Source organism: Hippopotamus amphibius, chromosome 7, assembly GCF_030028045.1.
Source record: "Hippopotamus amphibius kiboko isolate mHipAmp2 chromosome 7, mHipAmp2.hap2, whole genome shotgun sequence".
Lineage (NCBI taxonomy): Eukaryota > Metazoa > Chordata > Mammalia > Artiodactyla > Hippopotamidae > Hippopotamus > Hippopotamus amphibius.
The window spans coordinates 123,262,519-123,279,526 of record NC_080192.1 but is presented as its reverse complement, the minus strand read 5'-3'; the positions used below and the strand labels follow the sequence as shown (position 1 = coordinate 123,279,526).

At 34.8% G+C, this 17,008-nt stretch overlaps 1 protein-coding gene across 10 annotated transcripts in view; it reads left to right on the top strand.

Moving 5' to 3' along the window:
* BIRC6 (baculoviral IAP repeat containing 6) overlaps positions 1-17,008 on the top strand; it is a 230,619-nt gene that overhangs the window by 48,556 nt on the left and 165,055 nt on the right. For all 10 annotated transcript variants that reach the window (XR_009054583.1, XM_057740742.1, XM_057740738.1 and 7 more), the window contains exons 7-11: positions 2,274-2,496; positions 2,578-2,738; positions 7,490-7,548; positions 12,089-13,483; positions 16,762-16,911. Coding sequence is in view for 9 of the 10 variants with exons in the window: in XM_057740742.1 (XP_057596725.1) it covers positions 2,274-2,496; positions 2,578-2,738; positions 7,490-7,548; positions 12,089-13,483; positions 16,762-16,911 (1,988 nt within the window). In the remaining variant the exon portion in view is untranslated. The remainder of the gene's footprint in view (positions 1-2,273; positions 2,497-2,577; positions 2,739-7,489; positions 7,549-12,088; positions 13,484-16,761; positions 16,912-17,008) is intronic.

Sequence of the window (17,008 nt, the reverse complement as noted above, 5' to 3'; positions counted from 1 at the left end):
CTGGTCTGGGAAGATCGCACATGTCTCGGAGCAGCTAAGCCCGTGTGCCACAACTACTGAGCCTGCACTCTAGAGCCCTTGAGCCACAACTATTGAGCCTGCGTGCTGCAACTACTGAAGCCTGCTCGCCTAGAGCCCATGCTCTGCAACAAGAGAAGCCACAGCAATGAGAAGCTGGCGAATTGCAACAATGTGTAAGCCCCACTCACCACAACTAGAGAAAGCGTGTGTGCAGCAACAAAGACCCAACGCAGCCAAAAAAACGATAAATAAATAAATAAATAAATAAAGTTCTTTAAAAAATTTAAAAATGAGTGATCTTTTAAAAAAAATAAAAAAATAATAAAATGGGGCCCCTTATTTATCTAGCAATTCCACTTCTAATCTGCACTAGAGAAGTAATTGCTCTTGTGTGCAAAGAGGCACAAAATGAATGGTCACTGTAGTGAAAACCTGGAAAATCTTAAATGTCTATCAGGAGGGGACTGGCTAAATAAAATATATTCATGTAATTGACTATGATCCAACAGTTAAAGAAATGAACAGTTAGCTCTCTTAATCACCATCAATACCTTTTAGATATGTTATTGTATCAGGAAAGCTGTTGTAGAATGATTCATATAATAATACTGTTTGTTTAAAATGAAAAAACCCTATATTTTCTGTATGTACATGTATGTGTGTAAATTTATAAAAATATTTTAGAAGTATGTTAAATTCGTAGTAGTGGTTACTTGGAGGCGGTTGGATATTGTAACTGAAGTGGGTCTTTTGCTATATTTTGGATAGTCATGTTGTTTGTGTAAGTACAATTTTAATTAAAAAGTTAAAACTCTGATAAGAGAGAAAGATGAAAAGGGGAAAAATACCCTAGGGTTTAGCTGTGACGGAATCCAGTTCAAATATCATTTGCTTGTAGATGCCATGTAAAAGCATTAATGTAAGACATCTTGTGTATTGTAAATTATCCAGGATTTATGTATGGATTTAGGTAAGTTGTAGGTGCAGTGTAAAAAGAAATATGTATACCCTGTGGAATATTTTTCAAGTATAGTTTTCCTTTCTTTGCCATGGAAGTATAAAAATGGGTTTTAAAAAAAGCTTTTTGGTGGCAGCATTCTCACATTTCAGATAATGCCTTGTAATTGCAGCTAGTGAAAGGAAAAAGGAGAAAAAAAAGAATAACCAAAAAGAAATGAAGTAGTCACAAAGTTGGGCAGATAATTTTTAAGTGTTAAGTTGATCCTGCTTTAAATATTTGAGAAAATTCTTCAAGTCACTATACCAGTCTTGATCTGTCCTAGTGTTTTATTTTTATTATACACGTTAGGGTTTCCTAGTAAACTAATTTAACATTTTTCTTTTTTGCTCAGTAAACATTTATTTGAAAGAAATAATGTACAATCTATAGGTAGTATTCAAGTTTCTTTGAAAAGAGGTATGTTATTTGTCTGATTGGGTCCTATAGTGATTTGAAAGGTATATTTCTGTGTTTTTAATATATGTCATTTTATCCGAACTCTAGAGGTCTTTTCGCTTTTAGATCTTTTCTAAAAAGTTTTTTGCAGTATGAATGGCATTTATTGTTTTATTGTATGCTATTTACCGTTGTGGCCACTGTTACATAGATAGGTAGATGTATACCTATGGATTATTTATTTATTTATTTTAGAAACAGCTTTATTGAGATATCTTTGACATGTATAATTATATACATTTAAGGTATACAATTTGATGTTTTAATATTTATACACATTGTAAAAAGATCACCATAATCAAGTTAATTAATGCATCTATCACCTCTAATAGTTTCCGTTTTGTGTGTGTTTGTGTGTTAAGAATATTCAATTTAAGATACATCCTCTTCACAAATTTCAAATGTACAATATGATATTGTTGTCTCTTGTCACCATGCTGTACAATACATGGAAAATTTTTAACTGAAACAGAGTAGTTATTTATTTAAAGCTGTGGGAAACCAGAGTGAGGAAATATGAGAAGTTTGAACAATGTTATCAATATGTTTATATGATATAAATTATCTGAGACTGGCTTTATTTGTAATCAGTTAAATTGAACAATTGCTGTTAAAGTGAGTGGTTAACATGTTAGAGTGATCTCAGTAAAATGGAACGATTTGATATTTTAGTCTTTAAAGAATACTTTAAGTTCCATTACTTTTGTTTTTTTTAATATAATGGAGTTCTCTTTTAGTGTACAAACTTAACAGCTTAGTTGTTGAGTAAACTTTCCCTTCCTTAATTTTTGTAAAGGTCTGAACATGAGAGACATTCCCCAAACTGCCCTTTTGTGAAAGGTGAGCACACACAGAATGTGCCATTGTCAGTCACTCTTGCGACAAGTCCTGCACAGTTTCCTTGCACGGATGGAACTGACAGAATATCTTGCTTTGGGTCTGGGAGCTGCCCTCACTTTTTAGCTGCTGCAACGAAACGAGGAAAGATATGTATATGGGATGTTTCCAAACTTATGAAGGTATGTCTTAATTTTGAAGTAACAGATTAGTAATTGAGAAAAAATCAGTTGTAAATTTAGGCTTTTCATTTATTTGTTTAGGTGCACTTAAAGTTTGAAATTAATGCATATGATCCAGCAATTGTACAACAGCTTATTCTATCGGGAGAACCAAGCTCAGCAGTTGAATCCAGGAGACCAACTTTGGCATGGCTGGAAGACTCCTCTAGTTGCTCAGATATACCAAAGTTGGAAGGAGATAGGTATGTAAATTTGTTCTAATAATATTTATAGAAGTTGTGTTTTCTTTTCCTAAATTGTATACTCTTTGTTCTAATTAAAGAGGTAGAAAACATTATTAGGTCAACAGATTGGAGACTCAGTGTTTGGTTAGAAATCTGAAATAATTGTATGATTCTTGAAAGAAATTTTCATTCACAAACAACATAGTCTGTAAAATATACTTTATTTTCTATCTCAGTCTATGCCAATTGGGAATAACCACCCCATTGAAAAATAAAGTCTAAATAATGAAGTGAAATCCTTAGATTAGACTTGTAATTTCACCTTCTGCTAAATCTTTTCAGAGAGCAGTTGAATCATTTGGTTCATTTCCTCTTCTTTCATTAGCACCTAAAATATAGAAGTGGTAATGAGTAGTGAAACAACCCATGGCTAGGCAAGGAGATACACAGTAAGTGTATCAGTAGTCAGCAATGAGTTGAAGTACAATAATTATTGCTAAGGAAAGATTCTGGTAGAATTGCTGTGCTGGATTCTATTCTATTCTATTCAGCTTTTTCTGTAGATTCACGATTTCTGTGGCTGTATTTGATCTCTGCGGGGGAAAGAGAGTCAAAGTATAATCCCATCTCATCTACTTGCCTCCAAAGAAGCTCTGCAGTCGTAGCTGAACTGGGTAGGATTATAGAGCAACATTTGCGGTACGCCCATGTAGGCAGGATCAAGGGTTCCATGAGTCACTCACCTTGTCCTAAGCAATAACAGCTACCACTTTTTAAGATTCTGAAGGTAGCATTGTGAAATGGAACCTGTGTAACTTTGATCAGATGTCCTGGTATATTGAGATCTGTCATTTCACTTGCAGGACTAATTGTGTTACTGATGTGTGATTGGTGTTACACCATAGTGATTTATCATTTTACTTCACAGTCTATTTGGTGGCATACACTTTGATTAAGAAGTATTATAAAACTTTACTAATGGAAATTATTTTATTATTTAAATTAGTGGAAAATTCACAATGTATAAAATGGGAAGTTTACCTCTGTCTAGTCCCTCTTGCTAATAGTATGTGGAAATTATGAGTAGGGAAAAGAATGTAATCCGAGCTCTGGAACAGACTCAATTAAAACTTCATGGTGTTCTCAGTTATTTTAAGTCCCTGTGAGAGCTTGAAGGGAAAGCAGTTGGCCCACTGTTGTCTTGAGTTTGACCATATTTGCCAATAGGACTGAAAAGTAAGCATGCTTGATCTCTTTGATTTTCTTAGAAATTAGTGGAAAATTATTCATAGAAGATAATGAAAGTGATACGTCCTGAATGTTGACTTTATTTTTTATGTGTATCTATATATATAGATACATATCTATTTATTTTTTAAAATTTATTTATTTATTTATTTATTTTATTGGCTGTGTTGGGTCTTTTTTGTGTTTGTTGTTGTTGTTGTGTGCGGGCTTTCTTTAGTTGCGATGAGTGGGGGCTACTCTTCATTGTGGTGCGCAGGCTGCTCGTTGCCGTGGCTTCTCTTGTTGTGGAGCATGGGCTCTAGGCACGTGGGCTTCAGTAGTTGTGGCATGTGGGCTCAATAGTTGTGGCTCACAGGCTCTAGAGCGCAGGCTGAGTAGTTGTGGCGCACGGGCTTAGTTGCTCCACGGCATGTGGGATCTTCCCGGAGCAGGGATCAAACCCGTGTCCCCTGCATTGGCAGGCGGATTCTCAACCACTGCACCACCTAGGAAGCCCTGAACATTAACTTTAATTAGAACTTTTGACTCAGAGTTTTGTAATATGAGGATTAAAGATTGAAACAAGATGTAGTTTTAAGATCACACACATACACATACCTTGGTAAAGTGTACGTTTTAGGTAAACACATGTCCAGTATTTCTTGTGGACAGGTGTTATCTGAGCTAGTGTGCTAGGGTTGAGATGTAAATCCCTCTGCCTGCTTTCTTAAGAGACTTAAAATCTTGCTAGGGTAGAAGCACCCTTTTGTCCCAAGAAAGTGTGAAATGAGTCATACACAGAGATTACTCTGTGTCAGGGTGGTAGGAGGAAGCTAAAGAGGTGGAGCTTCAAGCCCTTTCTTTGCACTTCCTTTCCTCTAAAGGTAGCAGGATTCCTGTTGAATTGGTAGTGGATATAATGAGTCAAACTACCTCTGCCTCTGTGGCCCAAGATATAGTATATATAGTATATTTTGTTTTAAAATATACTGTGTTTCAAAGGGAGATCAACTCGATGATGGGTGATGCCTTAGAGGGCCAGGACAGGGAGAGCGGGAGGGAGTCACGGGAGGGAGGGGATATGGGGATATATGTATAAATACAGCTGATTCACTTTGGTGTACCTCAGAAGCTGGTACAAGAGTGTAAAGCAATTATATTCCAATAAAGAGCTTAAAAAAATAAAATATGCTATGTTTCATTAGCTTGAAGAATAATACATTAATTGAAGAAAGTAAAGTTTACCCAAGAAGTTTAAAGTAATTAGCAGCGTAGCTTGCTTGGGAATTGTCTTTTGTCTGTTTCTACTTAGAAGACATTTGTCTTTGTTCTGAATTTTTTTAAGGAAGAATGTTTCTTTAGGACGCATTTAATTTTAATGAATCAACATTTTTGTTGAGATGTCTCATTTGTATGTTATGTCTTTCAAATTTGCAAAAATTCCCTGAGTTTAACTTTAAAGTTGCTCATAGTATTTATCTTAGTTATATGTCAAAACTAAGGTACACCTATAGTATTAGCATGTATAATCTTACCTAAGCATTTTATACTTATCCACTTATATTTTTTTGCATGTTTATTACTTTGGAAAAGGTTTTACGTCATGTAAAAGATTTTAGTGCATCTAGTGTCTATTCTACCAGTACAGTTGACCCTTGAACAACATGGGTTTGAACAGCGTGAGTTCAATTATATGTGTATTTTTTTTTATTAACAGTGAATACTAGACGATCTGCGGTTGGTTGAATCTGCAGATGCAGAACCACGGATACGGAAGGGCAATTATTATAAGTTATACACAGATTTTCCACTTCTTGGAGGGTTGGTGCACCTAAACCCCTGCGTTGTTCAGTGGTCAACTGTAATGCATGCTTATTGTAGAAGTATTGGAAAATATATGGAAGTAAATTGAAGAAAAATAGAGTCCCCATTGTCATACCATCTAGTCATGTTAACCTTTAGGTGTGTATAGTTTTTTTTAACCCATGTGATTTAAAAAAAAAACTTATTGGTGCATAATTACATAAGGTTTACCCTTTAAGTGTACAGTTCAGTGGTTTTACTCATATGATTTTATCACTTAGTAGTATGAGCTTTTTGCTGTCAAGAAATAATGTCTTTTAAAAATATTATTTTATTTTGAAGACTTGCAGTAAAGTTTTTTTTTGGTGGGCTAATTAAGGCAGTTAGCTGGCAACCCCTTGTAACATTCTTTGTAACTTCAAGACACTTGAATTCCTTCTTTAAAATATACTACTACCAGATTTTATCTTTTATCTCAGTGTAGCTGGCTAATATTGGGGTGTTTTTCTTAATGCAAAAGCCCTCAAAACCTATTGTGTCTTGTTGGTTTGGACTTCTTCCTTCTGGATAATTCCCAGTCATTAATATTTCGTCTTAGAATTTTTTTTCCAGATATCTATCTTTGTGAAACTAGCCAATTAGTATTGAGGCTGATTAACAGCTCATCTTTTCTACATTCTTTTTGTTATCTTTAAATTATAGCACAAAATTGATTTATGGTTAATTATTACCAGTTGAAAAAACTAAAACACAGAAATTTTGCCAAAAATATCTAAGTAAGTATCTTCCCACCCCAGTTTCAGACATTACTTTAAGCATTTCTAAGGGAGATTACCAGGTTACATTTCATATAAAATGATATTATAAATGCCTAGGTATTTTAGGTGGAAGTGCAATGTTTTGTTTCAATAAGGGAGAATTACTTTTCCTTTTTGTGAAATGTATCTTTTAATTTTTGTAGTTTAGTTTATCAGAGTTTTCAAACTGCTGTAAATGAGCTGATGGTTAGTGCAGACACTGCCTAATGTTGTGCTGGAGTGGTCTGTAATTAAATCTTTTCTCCTGTCTGCTAACAATGGAGACTGAGGATAAAGTTGGATGCAAAGGGAGAGTCTGGCAATTCTTGGCCACCTGAGTGAAGAGGAAAAGAGGAGCTATTGTCTTGTCTTGTGTCTTAAGTTATGGGTTGTAGTAGTTTCCCTGCTTGTCAAGGAGGTCTTAACAATCTCTTACAAATTAGCAAAAAAAACGAAAGCAAAACATAAATGAAATGCATGTTTGTATGAAAACACTTTACATACACCAATATTTATACAGCTATTCTATTTCGTTTTATGGTAATTTTTTCTTAATTCACTTATAGAATAGTTATTAAAATTTTACTACTGGAAGCTTGTGCTTGATTTTATTAGCTGTTTTTCTCTGTTTTCATTTTATTACCCAGACTGTCCCTAGTCACACCTGTTCATTTGTTGAACTCCTACAGATTCTATTGTAAACTTTAAAAGATTACCACATTCTATTTCAGGCAAACATTTATTTAATGATTTAAGATGATTCATTATTAGCATTGTTAATCAGTTAGGGTCTCATACTACTTACATATCATTTAAGCTGGTTGTGTGATGCTTATGTTTGAGATGCAAAATAGTGGTTGTAACATTGTACCTTTTTCTTTACTGTCTCATTATGTATACTTAGTTTTGAAATGGAAATTAATTTTTAATTTGTATTTTAAGTGATGATTTACTGGAGGATTCAGACAGTGAAGAGCATTCCAGATCAGATTCTGTGACAGGTATGTAAAAAATGTTAGATAATCTATTTTCTTCTATCCTTGCATTTATATAGTTTCTAGGTAAAGCTAAGTAGCACTTAATTCTGTATTCCTTAGTGCAAACTCTAAATTTTCACTAATACACAAAGAAAACTCAAATATTATGTATCAGAGATCTTGAATTAGTAGTGTGTACATAGTTTCATACTTAAAATTTAAATAGTATCTGTTTGAGCCAAAGGAATTAAAAGGAAAATAAATCTTTGTCACTTAGGTCAGGGGCATTAAACTCTTCCAAATGTATTGTTTATTTGTATTGTGTATTGCATTGTTAAATAAAAGTAACATTTAAATTAATAATTAATAATTATTAATGATGTCTTATTCTCCCCGCAACATAGGTGAATAGTCAATTTTAAAGTATAAAATCATAGACATTAGAGCATCAAGTAAATGCTGCCGTGTTCGTTAACTTATGAAATATTAAGGCAAAAGAGCATACTTCATATTTTAATGTAGTTATAGGCAAGGCATCTGAAAATAGTTTTACTATATCAGAATTTGAATCCTAACCCTTTCACTTATTACAGTCTGATCGCACTTCCTATTATATAAAATAGTGATATTAACAGCTGTTATTTAAAATTTGGGGAACTAAGATAGAAGTATGTAAAGCAGAGTACCTGGGCAGTACCCACTATTTTAAAGAAGTGACTGTTACTAAATTTTGGCTATTTTCTAATGTCAAATGTCATGAAATAAGGACATATATGACTTATTAAATCTCTTTAGAGGATACTTGGTTTTGTATATTTCAATTGTTAAAAATTATATGTCAAAAGTTAGTATAGAGTAGCAGGTGCTCTCAATTCTAATTTGTTGTAAAATCTTTTTTAACACCACCAAACAGAATACTGTACTGATTTTTGGGTTAACCCTTATTTGTCTTTTAAGGTAGTTCTTAGCAATGAAAAAAATCAAGAAAAATTTAGGAAACTGCCCCCAATAATATACACATGTGTAATTAGCTTTAGGAAAAATAATTGATTGTATTTAAAAATTTTAGTCTGATGAAGAGTGCTCTTTTTCCACTTTGTTATCCCTTTGCAAAAGAAAGGGCTACTACTGCATTTTTAAAAATCTAATGAAAAATAATACGCTGAAAAAAAAAAAAAGAAAAATAATACGCTGGTCACTGGCCGTCTGGAGATCTAGTTAGAGCTTGAACTCTTTTAAAAAATAAGTCTTTGTTCTTAACAAGTCACTTAAACTCTTTGGGCTCCCGTTTTTCCGTTGTACAGTGAGGTATTTGAACTAAATGTTCCTTTTTCTGGTCTTAAATTTTTTGGTTCTAACTCTAACCTTTCCTTTGTATGCTGTAGCTTAGCTCTTTCCTCTGGGTCTAAGGATCTCAGTAGGTATTTCTGTAATTATAGAACTTACATATTGATCTTTTTCCTTATCCTTTTTCTACGTTTATCTTTTTCATCTATGCCTGTTTGACCTTTCACACTTCCTTTAGATTCTGTAGTCCTGTTTACTTCACTTCCCTGCACCTAGAAAATTACCGTATATTTTTGTTGACTCTTTCTTTGCTACCTCATTCAGGGTTGGGAATTGTGTCCTTATGTGGTATTAAAAGGTAGCTATATTTAGAGAAAAAAAATCCTTCCAGTTCAGAATTTTTAATTGCCTCATTTGAGGATGTGTAAATAGTTCATTTATAGTAAAATATATATCTTCTAAGCTTAATCTTTTATATTGAAAGACTTGGTGAATTTTGGAGGCTTGTGATATTAATGGGAGATCTATTTTCTTCCTGAAGTATCTGAAATAAATCATAGATGCTATTCCAGAACTTAAATTTACTAATTCTTAAGTTCTTCCCGTCAAATTGAATAATATGGTCTGAAGAATTGTAGAATATGTTTAATTTCAGAAATGTGAGTGGAGACTGACTTTTATCTGTTTTTTAATTGAAGGTTATGACTTTTGAAAGTATCTAGATGATTTTAAGAGAAAAGTTTGCTCCTTGGTTTGTATATCAGAATTAAGGATACATACCTTCTTGTGTAGAGGGGGAAGATTGTTTGGCAAGAGACTGAAGAATAGTTCAGATTGAAATTTGATGGTTTTAGGAAAATGCCTAAGTTAAAAACTCCTGGAAGTTTGCTTGACAGAACTGTGGGTTGCTGCTACCTAATAAGCAGAATAGAGAGGGGTTTCCCAATATGATTATCTGAAGAATATTATACTGCAGGCTGTTTTTAGGTATGTTCTGTAAAAATTTATTTTGCGGCCCAGTAGGTTTGAGAAATTCTGAGACAAGTAAAGATTAACAGTTTTCCTTACTGCGGTATTTGACAGTTGTCATTGTGCTTTGTCAGTCTTCTGAGGAGAATGTACGGCATATGCTGTTTCCTAGACATTGCTTAAATAGTTGGAAAGAAGCAGAGTAGTACTGCCACTTGTTATATTTTCTTTTTGAATGGATAATCTCACCTCACATGACATTTATTTTGAATATTGTCTTAAATGTGTGTTAATATATGTAACTCACAGTTAATTTATTTTGTTTTAAAATGTACGTAGGCTAAAATAGCTTTTTCTTGGCAATTTGCTACCATAACTTAAAAAAAATCAGTTAAGTAAGTTTCAGTTTAGTCCAATAGATAGTTAGTATCCTCAAGATTTATTATAGTATAGTACATGTGATAAAAATCTCACTGTCAACTTTCAACCTCATATCTAAATGAGTAAATATATATAAATATTGCCTGGCAATATAAAGCATGTACATGGATATAGTTAAATGAGTGGTTAAATAAACAGCTTCATTAGTACAAGTAAATTAAGTCTATAACTGAAGTTTTTTCTGCTTAGCTAGAAATGGATTTAGTTTTAGATGCTAATAGTGGCATTATGTGAAATGAGATTATACTCAGAAAATGGGAAAGTCTAGATAAAGCTGTGCATGAGCATTTTGAAGATATTGTTTATGAAATGTTTAACCAAAATGGTGTAAACAGAGCTTTCAGTATATCTCAAGTGTTTGATGTTCCATGAATCTCTGTTACTCATTCCTTTACTTGGGTAACTTTCAAACTTTCATGCAATCACCTTGAGTTATTTTATCTTATTTCCTTACTCTTCTGTGTTCTTCTTAATCTAAAATTGTAAAACCAATACCGTTTTTTTTTTTTTTTTTGTATTTCCACAAGTTACATAGGGTGATCTTTACATTATTGTTGCTAATAATGTTGTCTGATAGTTTGTGCTATTGAGAAACAAAACAGATTGGTCGAAACGTTACATTCAGTATCAAGAGACTATATCTGGTTTAGAGGTTAACTGACATCTACTTCAGGGTTTTGTGTTGAGAGAGATGGTATTTTTGGAGCATTGAGGCTGAGGAATGACCTTTATACTATTTGTAAGGGAACTGTTTGAAGAGCACACGGTAGACAAAAGGTCAGTAAGGGGTAATGTGATGTAGTTGACTTGAACTAAAAATTAGCGGATAATACAAAAGACATTTATATTTCACATAAAATGACAAATTTTGGGAACTCTTTTTTTCTAGTTATTATTTTTTTCTGAGCTAAGGTTAGAATTAAATTGCATACTATGACAGTCAACTGCTAATTAGCATGGTGGGATGGGAGAGAGGGATGAACTGAGATTATAGTAATGTTTCATGGATATTCTGCGAAGTGCATAAAGGACAGGTGCATAATATTGAGCGTATTTTTTGTTTAGAATTGAAGGGCAGAAATCTGTTATTTTGATATTAATAATGTCTTCATTCTTTTTTTTTTAAAGAAATTTATTTGCTTACTTTTGGCTGAGTTTGGTCTTCGTTGCTGCACATGGGCTGACCTTCCTTCCTTTCTTCCTCCCTCCCTCCCTCCTTCTTTCCTTCCTTCCTTGTTGTGTATTCATTGCTCCTTGTGGGCTTTCTCTAGTTGCAGCGAGCAGGGGCTACTCTTCGTTGTGCATGGGCTTCTCATTGTGGTGGCTTTTCTTGTTGTGGAGCACGGGCTCTAGGCACGTGGGCTTCAGTAGTTGCGGCACGTGGACTCAGTAGTTGTGGTTTGTGGGCTCTAGAGCGCAGGCTCAGTAGTTGTGGCTCACGGGCGTAGTTGCTCTGTGGCATGTGGAATCTTCCTGGAGCAGGGATCGAACCTGTGTCTCCTGCATTGGCAGGCAGTTTCTTAACCACTGTGCCACCAAAGAAGTCCACGTCTTCATTCTTTAATCCTTTTATTCTCCTTTTTTTTTTTTTTTAAATAAAAAGGATTATGCTCACAGATTGCCAGGAGAATGTGTTCTAAATTTAAGATGATTTTTGAGACTCTTCAATACCTCTGTTGTTTTCCTGAGAAGGTTCATCTCAGGTTTGATTAAATTTCCTTTAAAAGACCTTAAATTCTTCAACGATGTAATTAATATGTACCAACTAGATGAGTAAAGAAAAAGGAAAATTAATGGAAGCATTATACTACAGATTTTGATTTACATTCACAAGGCCGTTTGTAATTAATATTGTTCCTTTTCAAAGGACATACATCACAGAAGGAAGCCATGGAAGTGAGCCTTGATATAACAGCACTCAGCATCCTCCAGCAGCCAGAAAAGCTTCAGTGGGAGATTGTTGCAAATGTGCTTGAAGATACTGTTAAGGATCTTGAAGAACTTGGGGCAAATCCTTGCTTAGCCAACTCTAAGAGTGAAAAGACAAAGGAAAAGCACCAGGAACAACACAACATTCCCTTTCCATGTTTATTAGCTGGAGGTTTATTAACATATAAATCTCCTGCTACCTCACCCATTAGTAGTAATTCTCACAGGTCACTGGATGGTTTAAGCAGAACTCAGGGTGAAAGTATATCAGAACAAGGGTCAACTGACAATGAATCCTGCACTAATTCAGAATTAAATTCTCCTCTGGTAAGGAGGACTTTACCCATTTTGCTTCTTTATAGCATCAAGGAATCTGATGAGAAAGCAGGAAAAATCTTTTCACAGATGAACAGTATAATGAGTAAAAGTTTGCATGATGATGGTTTTACAGTTCCACAGATTATTGAAATGGAGCTGGATAGTCAGGAGCAATTGTTGTTGCAGGATCCTCCTGTGACTTATATTCAGCAGTTTGCAGATGCAGCAGCCAACCTTACCTCTCCAGATTCTGAGAAGTGGAACTCTGTGTTTCCCAAGCCTGGGACTTTGGTTCAGTGTTTGAGGCTGCCAAAGTTTGCGGAAGAGGAAAATCTTTGTATAGACTCAATAACTCCATGTGCTGATGGAATTCATTTATTGGTAGGACTGCGGACATGCCCTGTTGAATCCTTGAGTGCAATAAATCAAGTAGAGGCCTTGAATAATTTAAATAAATTAAACTCTGCACTATGTAATAGACGGAAAGGTGAGCTGGAATCAAATCTTGCTGTAGTGAATGGTGCAAATATTAGTATAATCCAACATGAATCACCAGCAGATGTACAGACTCCTTTGATAATTCAGCCTGAGCAGAGGAATGTTAGTGGTGGATATTTAATACTTTATAAAATGAATTATGCCACTCGGATAGTGACTTTAGAAGAGGAGCCAATAAAAATCCAACATATCAAAGATCCCCAGGACACAATTACCTCGCTCATTTTGCTTCCACCAGATATATTGGATAATCGAGAGGATGACTATGAGGAACCTGCTGAGGAAATGCAGTTAACCTCAAAGAATGGCATTGAGAGAGAAAAAAAGTCTGATATTTCTACTCTTGGACACCTGGTAATAACCACTCAGGGAGGATATGTAAAAATATTAGATCTTTCAAACTTTGAAATTTTGGCCAAAGTGGAACCTCCCAAAAAGGAGGGCACCAAGGAACAGGACACATTTGTTTCTGTCATTTACTGCTCGGGCACAGACAGGCTGTGTGCATGCACCAAAGGTAAGCTGTTGGTTGGTTTGATTTCTCTACAGATCCTATAAAATCAGTGTATGTGGTGTTCCTTTATGTGCATACCTAGTGTGAATTTTAGATCCATGTAGATGGAGAGAGATTTATTTTTTTAATAATGAAGTGGTAACTCTTTTTACTATTTTAACTGTTTTTAAAACTTTTTTCTACTGCCCTAGGTAAGGATTCTAATTGTAAATAAGTTAATAAGTCTCTCAGAAAGTATCTTCTCTGCTTTAACCTCAAGAAAATAACCTGCTGTTGTTTCTGTGAGTCCTGACTCTGCATCTGCCTTGGACAATTTACTTTAAACTCAGTAATCTTTCATTTCTTTATACAAGGCAGCCTATTTCCAGGCTCGATAGAATTAAATGAAGTAATGTATGTAAAGTTTGTGGCACAAATACATGTCCTTGTTTCCTTCTGAAATAAAAGTGTTTAGTAAATAATTATTAGTTTTGTCAAGTACAGTTTTCTTATTTACTCCTAACCTTTTGCTGATAGTGAATCAGTTCCACAACATTTGAGGCCCCATATAGAGTAACAGATAGTGTTGCTAAGGAATTGCTGACAATATCAGGCAAAATGAATCATCCTGTTGATTGTTTAGTAGGAATTCAGGGCCTAAGTAACTGTAACCATCTGAAATGGAGCTGGGTTTGGAACCTGAGTGCCCTGGTCCCAGGGCACATATTCATAAGATACTGTAGTTTCCACAAGTGCAGTCAGAGTTTAATGATTTGATTTATTTGATGAGATATGCTTTTGGCGATTCAGAGGAGAAATAGTATTTCAGCTATAAAACATATTAATGTTTTCATGGAGTTTGGACAATGAAAATTTCTAGGAAGTGATCTCATGTGATGGAATTTATTTAGATGAATTGAAGGACAAGAAAAAGCCTGAGAAGTTAACCACTTTAAAAATTATCCCCCAGTTCTTTAAGGATTGACTGATCAAGATGCATTTGAAAAGATGAGATTAATAATAATAAAGAGGACAGAAGAGTTGATGTTTTAAAATGTGTGTATGACAGCCCATAAAGTAGGTTTTTAAAAAGCACTGTAGACTGTGAATCAAATGAATTTAACACTGTCTTATAAGTATATTCAAATAGCATGACTCTTTTTCTCATGGAGAAACATTGAGTCTTTTGATAAAAATCTATAATTAATGTTATAAGTCCCCAGCCACCACACCACACCGCACGTGGGATCTTAGTTCCCCGATCAGGGATTGAACCCATGCCCCATGCAGTGGAAGCGCGGAGCCCTAACCACTGGACTGCCAGGGAATTCCCTATTATTAGTTTTTGGGTGAGAATTCTTAGGATATATAACATACAACTATTGATCTGTTTTTATTTCACTGATTCCTTCTACTGTCATCTCAAATCTGCATTTAGTCTCTCTAGTGAACTTTTCATTGTAGTTACTTTTCAACTCTAGGAATTCCCTTTTGTTCTTTTAAAATACTTTCTACTTCTTTGTTGAGATTCTTTATTTTTTGAGTCATCTTCACCATTTGTTCTTTTATTTTTATTTATTTTTTTTACACAGCATCCTCCTCTAGTGATTTTTTTTAAAAATGGAGTTTTATTTATTTATTGACCGTGTTGTGTCTTCCTTGCAGCACCAGGTTTTCTCTAGTTGCAGGGAGCCAGGACTGCTCTTTGTTGTGGTGTGCGAGCTTCTCAGCATGGTGGCTTCTCTTGTTGTGGAGCATGGGCTCTAGGTGTGCGGGCTTCAGTAATTGTGGCATGCAGGCTCAGTAGTTGTGGCTCGTGGGCTCTAGAGCACAGGCTCAGTAGTTGTGGCACACAGGCTTAGTTACTCTACAGCATGTGGGATCTTCCCATATTAGGGATTGAACCCATTGTCCCCTGCATTGGCAGGTGGACTCTTAACACCAAGGAAGCCCAGCATTCATACTTTTAATTCTCTATACCCTTTCCTTTTATTCTCTAAAATATTTACAATAGCTTCTTTGAAGTATTTGTCTGTTAAATTTAAATCTGGATGCTCAGAGTATTTCTCATTGATTTTGTTTTGCTTGCGCATGGGTCACTCTTCACGTTTTATAATTTTTAATTTAATACTGGACATTTAAAATAACTTGGTAGAAACTCTGGATTCTGATTTACCCCCCTTTGAAGGTGGTTGTTGCATTGGTTATTTAGTAACTTACTTGGACTAAATCTGTGAAATCTATTTCTTCTGCAGTGAACAGCCACTGATGTCTTCCACTTTTTCCCCCTCTGGTTTTTATTTTTAAGATTTGTTTCTTAGTTGTTGCCCCTCTGTCCATGTAGTTTAGTATTCAGCCCAAGATTTTGATAATTGGTTATGACCAAATACTTTTACTGGTAAGGTTCTGCTCAAGTGTGCCCTGGCTTTTATTTTCTTTATTTATATTTTCTCTTGTGCCCTTTCAGGTCTTTTTCTGCATAGACATGGGGACTTAATTGACTGGGAATGTGTTGATGGCTTGGGCCCCATGTGGTCTTTGCTGCACATAATGTGCAACCTTTGACCAATGTGGGTTATGTGGAATGTTTACCGAGCTCCCTATGTTTCTCCCACTTCTTGAAACTCTTTGTTAATCCCTGGTTGTTTCTAGTGTTATGTTTGCCCCACACAGGATTCTGACTTCAGATAGCAGAGTCAATGGGCTTTCTTTCTGCCACTGAGCCACATTAAGAAGACAAGCTTTCCAAATCAGTGAGCCCCCTATGGCAGTAGTAGTAAATCTGCTGGTTTTCATGGTTTGACCCACTCTGTTTAAATGACAGTTTTGTCCAGCTTTATAGTTGCTTTTCAGGAATAAGATTTATGTCTTCCTTATTCTGTCATGCTGGAAGTGAATCTTCAAATATCTTTGTTTTTTATTGGTGGGTGTTTTTTTTTTTTTTGGTCTTAAATATTTTCTGAGTTCGCTTTCCTTTTTTTTCTGTGATAGAAATATGAAAAAATAGAAATTTGATTTGATTTAATTTCATTGTGAATGCTTCAAAAAAATTAAGAATCTTTGTTCAGTTTTGTTACTTCTGTGACTAAGAGATTGGGCTGTGGATTCCACTACAGCTAGTGCATCAGTTTCCTCATCTGTAAAGTGGCCACAACAATACTCCCTACCTTAAGGTTATTTGTGAAGACTAAATGAATTAAGCATTTAAAATAGTGTCTCACATATTTCTTAACTAATAGTGTGCACTTGTCTGCTTACCTGTTTTTCATGTACCTGTGTTGATGGAATTTACTACACTGTAGGTGGTGAGCTTCATTTTCTCCAAATTGGAGGAACCTGTGATGATATTGATGAAGCTGACATACTAGTGGATGGATCTCTTTCTAAAGGAATAGAACCATCTTCAGAAGGTTCCAAACCTTTATCAAATCCTTCAAGTCCTGGCATTTCAGGTATGATATTAACATTTTAAATGATTTTTTAAAAAAATGCAGATTCTTGTGCTGTTCAGAGTTTTCTGAATCTTTCTTATATAATCTTAAACATTAT